The sequence below is a fragment of the Tenrec ecaudatus genome, chromosome 10, assembly GCF_050624435.1.
Source record: "Tenrec ecaudatus isolate mTenEca1 chromosome 10, mTenEca1.hap1, whole genome shotgun sequence".
Taxonomy (NCBI): domain Eukaryota; kingdom Metazoa; phylum Chordata; class Mammalia; order Afrosoricida; family Tenrecidae; genus Tenrec; species Tenrec ecaudatus.
Genome location: NC_134539.1, coordinates 100,301,623 through 100,313,762, shown reverse-complemented (window position 1 = coordinate 100,313,762; position 12,140 = coordinate 100,301,623). Strand labels below are relative to the sequence as shown.

General features: G+C 46.0%; 1 protein-coding gene across 1 annotated transcript in view; it reads right to left on the bottom strand.

Annotated features, from left to right (window-relative positions):
* The window catches only part of DNAH9 (dynein axonemal heavy chain 9), a 419,100-nt gene that overhangs the window by 361,457 nt on the left and 45,503 nt on the right, over positions 1-12,140 (bottom strand). Inside the window, exons 9-12 of the mRNA XM_075561068.1 lie at positions 11,565-11,715; positions 10,001-10,115; positions 7,538-7,606; positions 4,898-5,024 (exon numbers count right to left, since the gene is read on the bottom strand). Of these exons, the coding sequence (XP_075417183.1) occupies positions 4,898-5,024; positions 7,538-7,606; positions 10,001-10,115; positions 11,565-11,715 (462 nt within the window). The remainder of the gene's footprint in view (positions 1-4,897; positions 5,025-7,537; positions 7,607-10,000; positions 10,116-11,564; positions 11,716-12,140) is intronic.

The window sequence follows — 12,140 nt, the reverse complement described above, 5'->3', positions numbered from 1 at the left end:
ACTCCCTCTGTTCCCTCCCAGCTACCACAGTGCTGGCTCTAACTCGGGGACACCTGCTTTTCGTAGAGTTGTGCTCCATAGGGACTTCAATGGCTGATCATTCAGTGTAGGTCACCAGGCTTTTCTTTTGAAGGGCCTCTGTGTGAACATGAACCTCTAAACTTCTGGTTAGCAGCCAAGCTCATCAGTTATTTATATCAGTCAGGGATGCCTATGATCCATAACCTACAAGCATCGATAACTCTGTGGGTTAAGCATTGGCCTGCTAACTGAAAGGGTGGCAGTTCAAACCCACCAGCTGTACTGCAGGAGAAAGGTGAGGCAACATGCTTCTGTGAAGGTTGGCAACTTCAGAAACCATATGGAGCAGTTTCACTCTGCCCCACTGGGTAACTGTGAGTTAGAATCCCCACATCTACAGTGGGAGAAGTGCTCTTTGTAGAGTATACAGGAGTGTTCCAGACTATCCGATGCTGAGGTATGCACCTGATCACTTTAATTGTATCACTCACCTGGACTATGGCCCACTTTTTAATCCTGATACGTCTCTCTCTAATTATTCAGATATTCAATATCACTCACCCAAACAAAACCAAATCCACTGTCATTGAGTGGATTCTGATTCAAACAACCCTCAACAAAGGTTCCAAGACTAAACCTTTAGGGGAACAGACAGTCTCATGACTGACCAATTTGAATCATTCGTGTTGTGGTTAACCGTCCAGCGCCTCGCCCATGTTGCCACGGTGTGTACTATTGAAATTGTTTTATTGGGTTAAAGGCAGATCCTTGCCAGGTCAAAGCCAAGAGACAAATTCTCCAACTCCCTTTGCTACCTTTAATTTCTTTCTTTTTAAAAAAATCATTTTATTAGGGGCTCATATAACTCTTATCACAATCCATATATACATCAATTGTATAAAGCACATCTGTACATTCATTTCCCTCATCATTCTCAAAGCATTTACTTTCCACTTAAGCCCTTGGCATCAGGTCCTCATTTTTTCCCCTCTCTCCCCGCTACCCCCTCTCTCATGAGCCCTTGATAATTTATAAATTATTATTTTGTCATATCTTGCCCTGTCCGACATCTCCCTTCACCCACTTTTCTGTTGTCCATCCCCCAGGGAGGAGGTCACATGTAGATCCTTGTAATCGGCTCCTTCTTTACAACCCACTCTCCCTCTACCCTCCCAGTATCGCCACTCACACCACTGGTCCTGAAGGTATCATCCACCCTGGATTCCTTGTGTTTCTAGTTCCTGTCGGTACCAGTGTACATCCTCTGGTCTAAGCAGACTTGCAAGGTAGAATTCGGATCATGATCTTGGGGGGGGGGAGCATTTAGGAACTAGAGGAAAGTTGTATTTGTTTTATCGGTGCTATGTCGCACATTGACTGGCTCATCTCCTCCCCTAGACCCCTCTGCAAGGGGATCTCCAGTGGCCAACAAATGGGCTTTGGGTCTCCACTCTGCACTCCCCCCTCTCATGCATTATGGTAAGTTTTTTTTTGTTCTGATGATACCTTGTGACTGATTCGTTTGACACCTCATGATCACACAGGCTGGTGTGCTTCTTCCATGTGGGCTTTGTAGCTTCTGAGCTAGATGGCTGCTTGTTTACCTTCAAGCCTTTAAGACCCCAGATGCTATATCTTTTGATACCTGGGTACCATTAGCTTTCTTCACCACATTTGCTTATGCACCCATTTGTCCTCAGGGATCGTATCCTGGAAGTGTGCAGTCAATGATATTTTTTTGTTCTTTGATGCCTGATAACTGATCCCTTCGGGACCACTCGATTACCCAGGCTGGTCTGTTCTTCCATGTGGGCTTTGTTGCTTCTGAGCTATATGGCCGCTTGTTTATCTTCAAGCCTTTAAGACCCCAGTCACTATCTCTTTTGATAGCCAGGCACCATCAGCTTTCTTTACCACATTTGCTTATTCACCCACACTCTCTTCAGCAGTTGTGTCGGGAAGGTGAGCATCATAGAATGCCAATTTAATAGAAGGAAGTATTCTTGAATTGAGGGAGTACTTGAGGGGAGGCCCAGTGTCCTTCTGTTACCTTAATACTAAACCTATAAATATAGGCATATAGATCTATTTCCCCATCCTCATATATAAATATATTTGCATATGTACATGTCTTTACCTAGACCTCTATAAATGCCCCTTGCCTACCAGCTCTTTTCTGTATTTCCCTTGACTTTCCTCCTGTCCAACTATCATGCTCAGTCCCCACATGGGTTTCAGCAATACCTCTTGGTAACATTACCCTTGATCATGTCCTACCAGGCCTCCCACACCCACCTCACCACCAATTTGGATCACTTGTTCCCTTGTTCCTGGGTTTGTTAATACCAGTTCCTTTTCCCCCGCCTCCTCCTATCCCATTTCCCCCCTGAACTGTTGGTCCCGTTGTTTTCTCCTCCAGATTGTTCATCCAGCCTATCATTTAGACAGACCTGTGGAGTTAATCACATGCACAAAAACAAGACAGAGCAAAACCAAGCAATAATATAAAACAAAACAACAACAAACCCCTGACAAAGAACAAAACACAACAAGAAGGAAAAGCTTATAGTTAGCTCAAGGATCATTTGTTGGCCTTAAGGAGTGTTTTCCAGTCCAGTCTGTTGGGGCACCATGCCCTGGCACCAAAGTCCACCTTCAGCATTTCCTTGGGACCTTCCAGCTCCATTCCCTTGCTGTTTGGCTGCACTCCCCCAGTGCTTTGCCTCGGTGTGGTGGGATCAGGTTGGGCGCAATTCCCACACTGTGTCTCCAGTGCTGTCCTCCATAGGGCCATGGGTCAGTGAGGGATGTCATGTCTCATAGTGGGGCCGGCCATGTGGTCTTCTTTGTGAACTGGCTGCTCTAATTGGGGTCATCATCTTCAAGGCCTGGTGGGCCAGGTTGTGCTCTACTCTCTCCTATCTACCTTTAATTTCTGGGAGGTAAATGATGTGCGACCTGAGTGCCATTTTTGCAACTCGCACCAGTATGCTGTCACTCATAGCTTTCCATCTTCATTTCCAGCTAAGTTATGCAGTACACTCTTGGAGAACTTGCCATCAGGGCAGACGTTGGTAAGTGCTTTTAGCTCAGTGTGACCAATACTTCTTTTTACAAATGGTCTCATCTGTTCATCAGTTTTTCAGCATTAAGTTTCATAGTCCACCCACGTGGATCTTCCACCCATGTGACCGTCCCAACCCCACTCAGGGCAGGGTTTCTCTACTTGGATATCATTGATATTTGGGGCTGAATAACCCTTTATCCTGTGCATTGTGTGAAGTGTAGCAGGATCCCTGGTTTCTACCTATTGTGTGTCAGCATCACCCCATTCCATTCACAATAGCCAAAAATATCTGCAGGGGAGCAAAATCACCCCTAATAGGGAACCATTGGTTTAGAGAAGTGGTTCTCAACCTTCCTAATGCCGCAACCCTTTAATACAGTTCCTCATGTTGTGGTGACCCCCAACCATAAAATTATTTTTGTTGCTACTTCACAACTGTAGTTTTACTACTGCTATAAATCATAATGTAAATATCTGATATGCAGTATGTGTTTTCATTGTTACAAACTGAACATAATTAAAGCATAGTGATTAATCACAAAACAATATATAATTATATATTGTGAAATATTTATTTCTAATTACAAGTAAATGAACTTTTATCTGGAAGCATTATGTATCATGGGTAACAGTCTTCATGCCGGGTACTCATAGGTGGGCCTATCTGCATGTGGGCACACGTGCCTGGAAATGGATAGAAGAGAAGTGTCTTGGCTCCTAAGATCATTGGAAATATGTGTTTTGCGATGGTCTTAGGCGACCCCTGTGAAAGCATCGTTCAACCCCCAAAGGGGTCATGAACCACAGGTTGAGAACCACTGGTTTAGAGTCTATTAGTGAAATCATTTCTTTGGGATTTATCAAGCGCTATCTAAGAAAGCTACCATTCATCTGTCAATTCGTGTACAGTGATGGTCTACATCTTACGGCTGCCATGGGTGTATTTCAAATACCAGTAGCATCAACACTGGTGGACAGGTTTGGCAGTGCTTCCAGACTAAAACCAGACAGACATGCCTAATGATCTACTTCTGGAATGTAGCCAACATAAACCTCATAGACTACAACAATTGAATTCTGGAACGAGGTCCCCTATGTTGGATGGCAACAACAGACTCAAGCATGCCCGTGATGAGGAAGATGGTATGGGACCAGGGAACACATCATCCTATTATCCATGGGCTCATCATGGGTCATGAGGGACTCCAGGACAACCTAATAAACACAGATGTTCACATGCTTTGGTTCTACCTCCCCAGCTAGATTGTTGGTTCCTGAAGGGCAGGGCACAGGTCTGATACATATTTCTGTGGCCCTCCAACATCTAGTGCATGGTCTTTGCAGTTAGTATTTGCTCCAGACTGACCCAGTGGACTAAGGTTTCATAGTAAGTGGACAGTAGCACTTTGCAAATTTCTGGCTGTGGAAAATGAAAGCATATATACTGGCTAATCCTAACCTGAAGGAGTCTTGGTGGTGCTGTTGGACTGCTAAGTACATGGTCAGTGGTTCTAACCTACCAGCTGCATTGAGGATGAAGGATGAGGCTGTCTGTTCCTGTAAAAATTTACTGGAAATGCTGTATGGGGTCACTGTAAGTTAAAATTGACACTTGGCAGTGAGTGATGCTCACTCTGGAGAAGAATGTGAATATAGACAACTTGTGGATGCGCGACACCCTAAAATTCATCAAAAGGAGTGGTTCAGTTTACAAATTAATTTTAGCACCTGTCACATATCCTTTAAAATAGTTTTTCAAAGGCAAAACTCTTCAGGAAATGGAAAAGCAGGTCCTTCCACCTGACTTACCTGTGGGTTAAAGTTGACAGTGATCTGCTTCGTCTCTGGGTCCCGTTTCAGAAGCGGCCGGGAAAGATTGTACTGTGACTTCTCTGAGACAGTCTGACACCAATTTTCATAAAGCCTTGTTTCATACCTGTAGGGGTTGAAGACACCCCCCCCCATGCCTGGTAAGCAACCTCTCAACTCTCCAACTCTTCGTAGCGTTGTATGTCAGGAGCCAATTATAGATTTGTATTGGTGCCATCAAGCATGGCCATCCCACACACAACGGAATAACATGCTGCCTGGTCATTTCTCCATCTGCATGTACAGTGGGATCAGACAGTTCTGAGCTACACGGTTTTCTCTGGCTGATTTGGGGAAAGCAGGTAGTCAGGCCTTTCTTCTGAATGCATCTTAGTTGGAAAGTTCCACTCAAACCTGTGCAGCATCAAAGTAACAAGCAAGCCTCCGTGAAGAGGGGGGACAGTGGCTGGGTATACAGTGCACTGACTGGGAATCAAATTCAACCACTGAACAATCACCATTAGTAAAATACCTAACTGTATTATCAGGTTAAAGTCATGGTCAGCGAGCGATGGAAGCACCTGCAGATAATCACTTACTTCTTCTAAAGGCAGAAGAGCTGAATTCAGTGGACTGGTAGAGAGGGAGAGGCCAAAGGGTCTTCTGGGAGGATGACGGAGGTGGGGGTAAATCAGGGGGGGAAGGGCGGGGATGAAAGAGTTACCAAAAATGTTTTAATATTTCTTTGATAGAAATACAAAATTTAACAACCCTCTCCCTTGCAGAAAATAATTTAAATTCTATCAGAAACATTCTAACTCAGGGAAGTTTGTAAGTCAGGTCATTAAGATAAGTATCCAGTCAGGTAGCACCCCTCCCAGCCCCAGTTCAGGTAAACAGTGCCTCTATGATGGCTCAGGAGGTGCTGGTTTGGAAAGGCAAGGCAGGAAGCTTCCCCCACTTTGACAAACAAATGCGGTTTCATGGGAAGATTTAGGTATAGATAATTCCCTATTTTCACTTCAAAACCTGACTTCTTTTGTCACCTTCTTAAGAATATCAATGATACCCTATGACCATTGAAAACCATGCTAATCAATTCCCAGCTAGCTATCATTGTAAATCTGCTTCGTGTTGCATAGTCAAGGGTGTATAACTTGCTTGATTCTCACAGGATTTTTAAAGTAGTATGGAGGTAACAAACACTACTATTTCCTTCTGTCTAATGCTTTAGAATAAACTTTCTTTCGAATCAACCTCATCCCTGTCTTTGAAACAGTGACAGGTAATCCTGAATCCTTGTTCATGGAAACAGGAAGTTGCGATTAACCTTAGTAAAAGTCAGAAGAAATTACTAGGTAAGCTTGGTTTTCTTCCATGTAGCTCAAGGACATCATCTACCCAGTCATTGCCCCTGGCTGAGCTCCTGCTCCAAGGGAAGGGAATGCCCTGGGAAGTGTAGGTAGTGCTGGGAACCACGATCAGCAGAAGGCAATGCACGAGCCCAACCCTGAAGAGATGGACAGAGTGTGAGGCATTGGACGGTAGTGGTGGGTCCAAGTGGTAAAGAGAATGCCAGGAAAGCTCTCCTGGCAGGGGTGATGGAGAGATGCTGGGTGATGAGATGCAGTCTCAGAGGATGAGTAGAAGTTGTTCATGCAGGAGGAGTGAGCATTTGGGGAAGAAGTTGCAGCATGACTCAAGGGGTCAAGGGGAGGAACCCCACCATAGGCATGCTGGGAACAAGGAGTAGATACATCTATCTGAGGGCAGAGGAGGCAGGGACAAAGCTGGAGGGGAGGCCAAGGCCCAACTGTGGAGGGCATTTCAGCTTGCTTCAAGCAGATGGTGGGAAGAGTTGAAGTGGGCACGGGGTCATCATCAGATCTGACAGCAGGGTGGGCCCTGAAGGGCATGGCTCTGGAGCCAGGAAAGCCTGTTTTGATGTGTCAGCAGCAGTTCAGGACAGCAAGGCTGCAGTCTATGGGAAGGCACTGATGGTGGAGAGAGCAGAACAGATACCTTTGAAGATACTTTAGAGGCATTGCTCAGAGAAATGGGTGAATCAGCAGATCGAGGTGTCACCAAGGACCCTAAACAATGGTATTCATAACAACCACTCTACCACCCCATACCCTCACAGCAGGAGAAAGAGGAAATGACAGATGGGATGGAGGAGACAACAGGCTTGAATCCCCCACCCCCTGCCGTTTTCAGCAGGACCAACCATACAATCTTCCTTTCTGTGCTGGCTCCATAAAAGAGCGGAAGAAGCCCTTTCCAAAACCGGTTTCTGGAGCTTGTAGCCTACTCAGCTGCTTTCTGCTTGGTGAGCAGGACTGGTGAGGCCCGGCGCCATGGACCCCAGAGTACACTCTTTAGGTAAGCCACACGTGGCCCACTTAAACTCCATCCCTGCTCCTCACACAACTCCAGCGAAAAGTGTGTGTTTCCAGAATAGAGCCGCCTTCTCGAGGGGCCGTGCTTCTAACCCAGACCCAGAAATATTCTCCTCGCAAACACCAGGCTGCCGACATCAAACACAATGTGACATTTCAAAAGCACTGAGGAACCTGCACAAATGGTGCCCTACCCCCACGCCCTCCCCCACCACGCCACAGGAAAAGCCCAGAAGCTTACTTTTCCAGCACCGAGAGCATGTCTTCGTATTTATGCACCATTCGCTTTCCTTCAGCGGACTGCAGGCAACTGCACGTTCACAGGAGAGAACATGGGGACAGGAGAAATAAAAGGATAAGGACAAAAGAGCTTGAGAACTCTGGGGCACCAGAAGGAGTCAGGTCAGGTCGCCAGAGGATCGCGGTTGGCGTGCTAAGACTGCGTCTTTACTCCTCCGGAGTGAGCAATGGCACTTTTCTCTCTCTCTCTCTCTTTTTAAACCACATCAAAGATTCTGCTTTTGGGGATGGTTGGCTTCTTTCTAGTTCTTTCCCAAACCAACAGCAACTCCCTACAGGATCTTCTCAGATGTACAATCCTCGACAGGGACATGGAACTCAGCGAGCAAGGAGATCACAGGCTTCCTTGTGCTTGCCTACTAATCCTTGCTTTCTGATCAGAGCCAGACCCCTGCCTGTAAAGAGTGAGAGATGGAGCAGCTTCTTGGGCTGGCTTCCAAATGCCTGTCCAGCCGCCCCGCGTTTTTCCTCTTGTACACCCTCCGCAGGCCGCTAGAGGGCGGGTGTGCTTCCAGGAATACCGGCCGCCCCACAGGTGACAGGGCAGCATTTGACACCTATAAAGTTCTCCCACCACTTCCTGCCGTCCTGCTCATGCTCCTGACCACGCCCCTCCTCTGGCCGACCCACTCAGCCAAGCACACTATAAACCAGCTCCTTCAAAGGTCTGCATCAAAAGGAAACTGAAATGCTAAAAACACGTTTGGTGGTGTACTTTCCTGTATTTAGGAGAAGGGAGCTAAAAACCTCTGTATCTTTTTATATTTTCCCCTTTCGTGTACTAGAGAAATTGAAATCTATTTAGGACATGTGATGAGAAATCCTAGTACTCGATGATCACTCATGATTATATGAAATTCTCTTCCATCACCTACCCTTATGTGTGTAAACACAACGCATGGCCAGACATACACATGTGCTCGTGCATGCACACACATGCACACAGGAATGTGTGCACACAGACACACATGCAAACACAAGCATACCAACACATAGGCACACATGTGTACACACACGGACATGCATGTATGGAGTGTGAGCAAAACTGGAAAACACTGTTAACAATGACAACGCTGTCCCTGTTTTTGCCACTACAATACTGAAAGACAGTCCAGCTCCTGGAAAACTGGTGAAGCATCCTTCATTTTGGAAAAGCTTCAGTGTTTTTGGTTTCTAGCTAACAGAGGCTGTCCCCTGGAAAGGTCTTTCAGATCCATTTCCTCTTTAAACCAACCCAGGGTTTCTTCACAAAATCTCTCAAGTTTTCCATCCAACCCCTAATGCCTGGTTAGAGAGTGTTGGATTGACTGGGGTCTGGCCCAGCCTGGTTTCTTTTCGGACCACTGAGCAGATACACCTGTGTGGCTGTGAGGATTGGAAAATGCTTCCGAGACCAGAGGTGGGGACAGACTTCCTCTTCTGGCAAAAAGCTGTGGTATTCTCACAGGTCTCAGTCTTGTGCGTATAAGAGAATGAGGCTGAAAAGCAGCTTGGCTCCTCACTCGGGTCCTGGGAGCAGCAGTGGACGGAGTGAGGAGTCCTGGGAGGGAGTACAGTAAAAGTCTCTGCGGCTTCCATTCCCCTTCAGGAAGAGGATTCTAAAACATTTTTGTTGTTTTTAGCTGCTGTCCTGTCATTTCCAGCTCATGGCGAACCTTGTATAATAGAATAAAGCGTCCAGTCCTGCACCATCTTCACTGCCATGTTTAAGTCGTCATCATCAAACCCACTGCCACTGAGTCAATTCCAACTCTTATTGACCCTATAAGATAAAGTAGAAGTGTCCCTTGGGGGTTCCGAGGCTATATATTGAATGGGAGGAAAAAGCCTCATCTTTATCTCCAGGAGAAACCAGTGGGTTCGAACTGTGGACTTGCAGCCCAACTCATAACCCAGGACTTCTTTTGGAGACTAGGGATCTGAGTTTAGGGAGTCAAGAGAACCATGTTCTCTCTCTCTTTATTATTATTATTTGGTCTCTTAGAGTTTCTGTTAGCTCGGCATCTCTTAAGACTCCTTAGTTTGTGGATGTATTTCATATGTATAGTCTGCCTATTTGTCTCTGTCTCCTTGCCAGTTCTTTCCTTTCAGAAGACACCACTCAAAAGGGAGTAGGATACACCCCCGTCTAGTGGGATCTCATGAACTGAACTTCAGACATAACATCCTTAGAGAGGGAGCCTATCTCTAAACAACTTCACAGTCACAGGCATACAGAGTAGGACTTTGATAGATCTCTTTTGGGCAACTCAGTCCAATCCCTCACGCTGCTAGGCCAATCTGTATCTGGAGGATGACTAGAAAGATAACTTAGGGAAGCCATTTGCATCTCTCCAAAACACTGTATTTATAGCAGGAGACACAAGACCCAAACCACCCTCCTTCTCAGGAGTGGGATACTCACGGTTGGGTGAGGCCTTGGAAGTGGCTGATGGGCCTCTGTATGCGCTGCCTCAGCTCCTGGACCCAGCGGAGGCCTCCGGCCATGGCAGGCATGTTTTTGTGTACTGGAGAGAACCCTGGGGACCCAGCACAGGACAGTGAACAGAGGTGACCAAGCCTATTAACACTGCTGCACCCCAGCAATGCCTACTGCCAATTGTTCCACTCTGAGCCCTGGTAACTGGTGGTTACAAATTGGGAGTTACAAGACATTGCCTATAATATAGGACCAAGGAGCACTGGTGTGGCTGTTAACCACAAGGTCAGAAGTTCAGTCCTGCAGTAAAAAGATGAGGATTTCTACTCCTGTAAAGCGCTACAGTCATAAAAACCCACAGGAGCAGTTCTACTCTGTCATATAGGGTCACTAGGAGTCAGAATTGCCCTCAATGTCAGTGAGTTTGATTTGGTGTAATACAGGACAGGCAAGAATCACAGAAGTCTCTCAATAGTGCAAATAGCTATAGCGCTCAGCTACTTACTGAAAGGTTGATGGTCGAGTCCACTGAGAAGAGCTTCAGAAGAAATACCTGACACTCTACTCCCCCCGCCCAATCAATGATTGAAACTCCTGTCAGCCAGTTCTACTCTGACACATGTGGGTTCAAGAGGAGTCAGAGTTGATGCAACAGTAATTGTTTAATTTTATATTTATAAGACTTGCAATAAAAATAGTGACTTTACTGCTATCATGATCCTGTACTTGTCAGGCTCCTTCTGGTTTCTCAAATCAGAAGTTTGGTGACTGTAACATTGGAAAGGATGAGGGATTTTTTTTACGCCCTCAGGTGTGTGAAATCCTAGAATGGAACTAAGGTATATTGAAGATCAGTCAGTGTGGCAATGTGGTACTTACATAAGGTCAATTTGAATACATGAAAGTGTACGGGTGGAGTCTAGCCTGTCAATCAGGTCACAGCGTGATGGTGCCTCCTTGTGGACTTGACCTCCTAATACGGTGGGTCCTGAGAACATGCCCCCGACCCCCACCTGCCTTCACCTTCCTGTTGAGGCCACATGGAGACTTGTGCAAGCCCTGTGATACAGTCACTACCATGGGATCCACAAGACTCTGCACTCACGGACTACATTCTGCATCATTGCATGTGGCTGCATGAGTCTGACGAGGGACTTATTGACTGGATTTAGACTGGGATAGGATGTTCTCTTGATAAACAATTACTGCGTGATATAAATCTTATGCATATGAGTGTCCTTGAATTTGTTTCTCTAGTCAACCCGGCCTAACACAGGCAACATGGACCAATGGTCAGCCCAGATATTATGTCAAAGTCGGAACAGACGAGTGGTAGTCAAGTCTTCACTTCTCTGGTGCCGTCTATCAGTCCCAGCCAGAAATATAACCAACACATGGTGGGTTGTACGATGATCTTGGCTGGTCTGGAATCTCAAGAACGGGGTCATAGATCTATATGTGAACATTTAATACAGACAAAACTACACCCCCCTCAACTCCTACTCCCCAACCCCCCCGCCCCCGATGAACTTCTTGTAGCAAGGCCTACCAAGTGTTGCTTCCTCCTGGACATGCTGGTTGTAGATTATTCTCACTACATCCAGTTCTTGGTTGAACATCCTGATGAGGACCACATATTTATCTGACACATCTTGGGCTACCAGTGGTCGTTCAAGGAGGCTTCCTGCTATGTCTAGCAGCTGCAACAAAGATCCAGAGAGGAGAGAGCAGAAAAACGTACACAGGGTAAACTTTTTTTTTCTTCTGTTATTGCTGTTTGATACCATCAGGTCAGTCTTCAACTGATCGCAATCGGAGCACAAAGGAATGAAATGCTGCCCAGCGCTGCACCGTCTTCATGACTCCTTGTGGATTAGGTTGTTGTGATCCTCAGTGTTGGCATTGATTAATTTTCAGAAGATCACCATGGCTTTCTTTATAGTCCAGAAGCTCTGCTAAAATCCTTTCAGCATCATAGGAACATATAAGCTTCCAGGGACAGATAGGCAGAGATTACTCATGAGAGATATCTCTCAGGGATTAAACTCAGGCCTCCCACCTGGAAAGTTAAAATTCTACCACATATCCATTAAACTCATTGCCATCAAGCCAATTCTGACTCTAA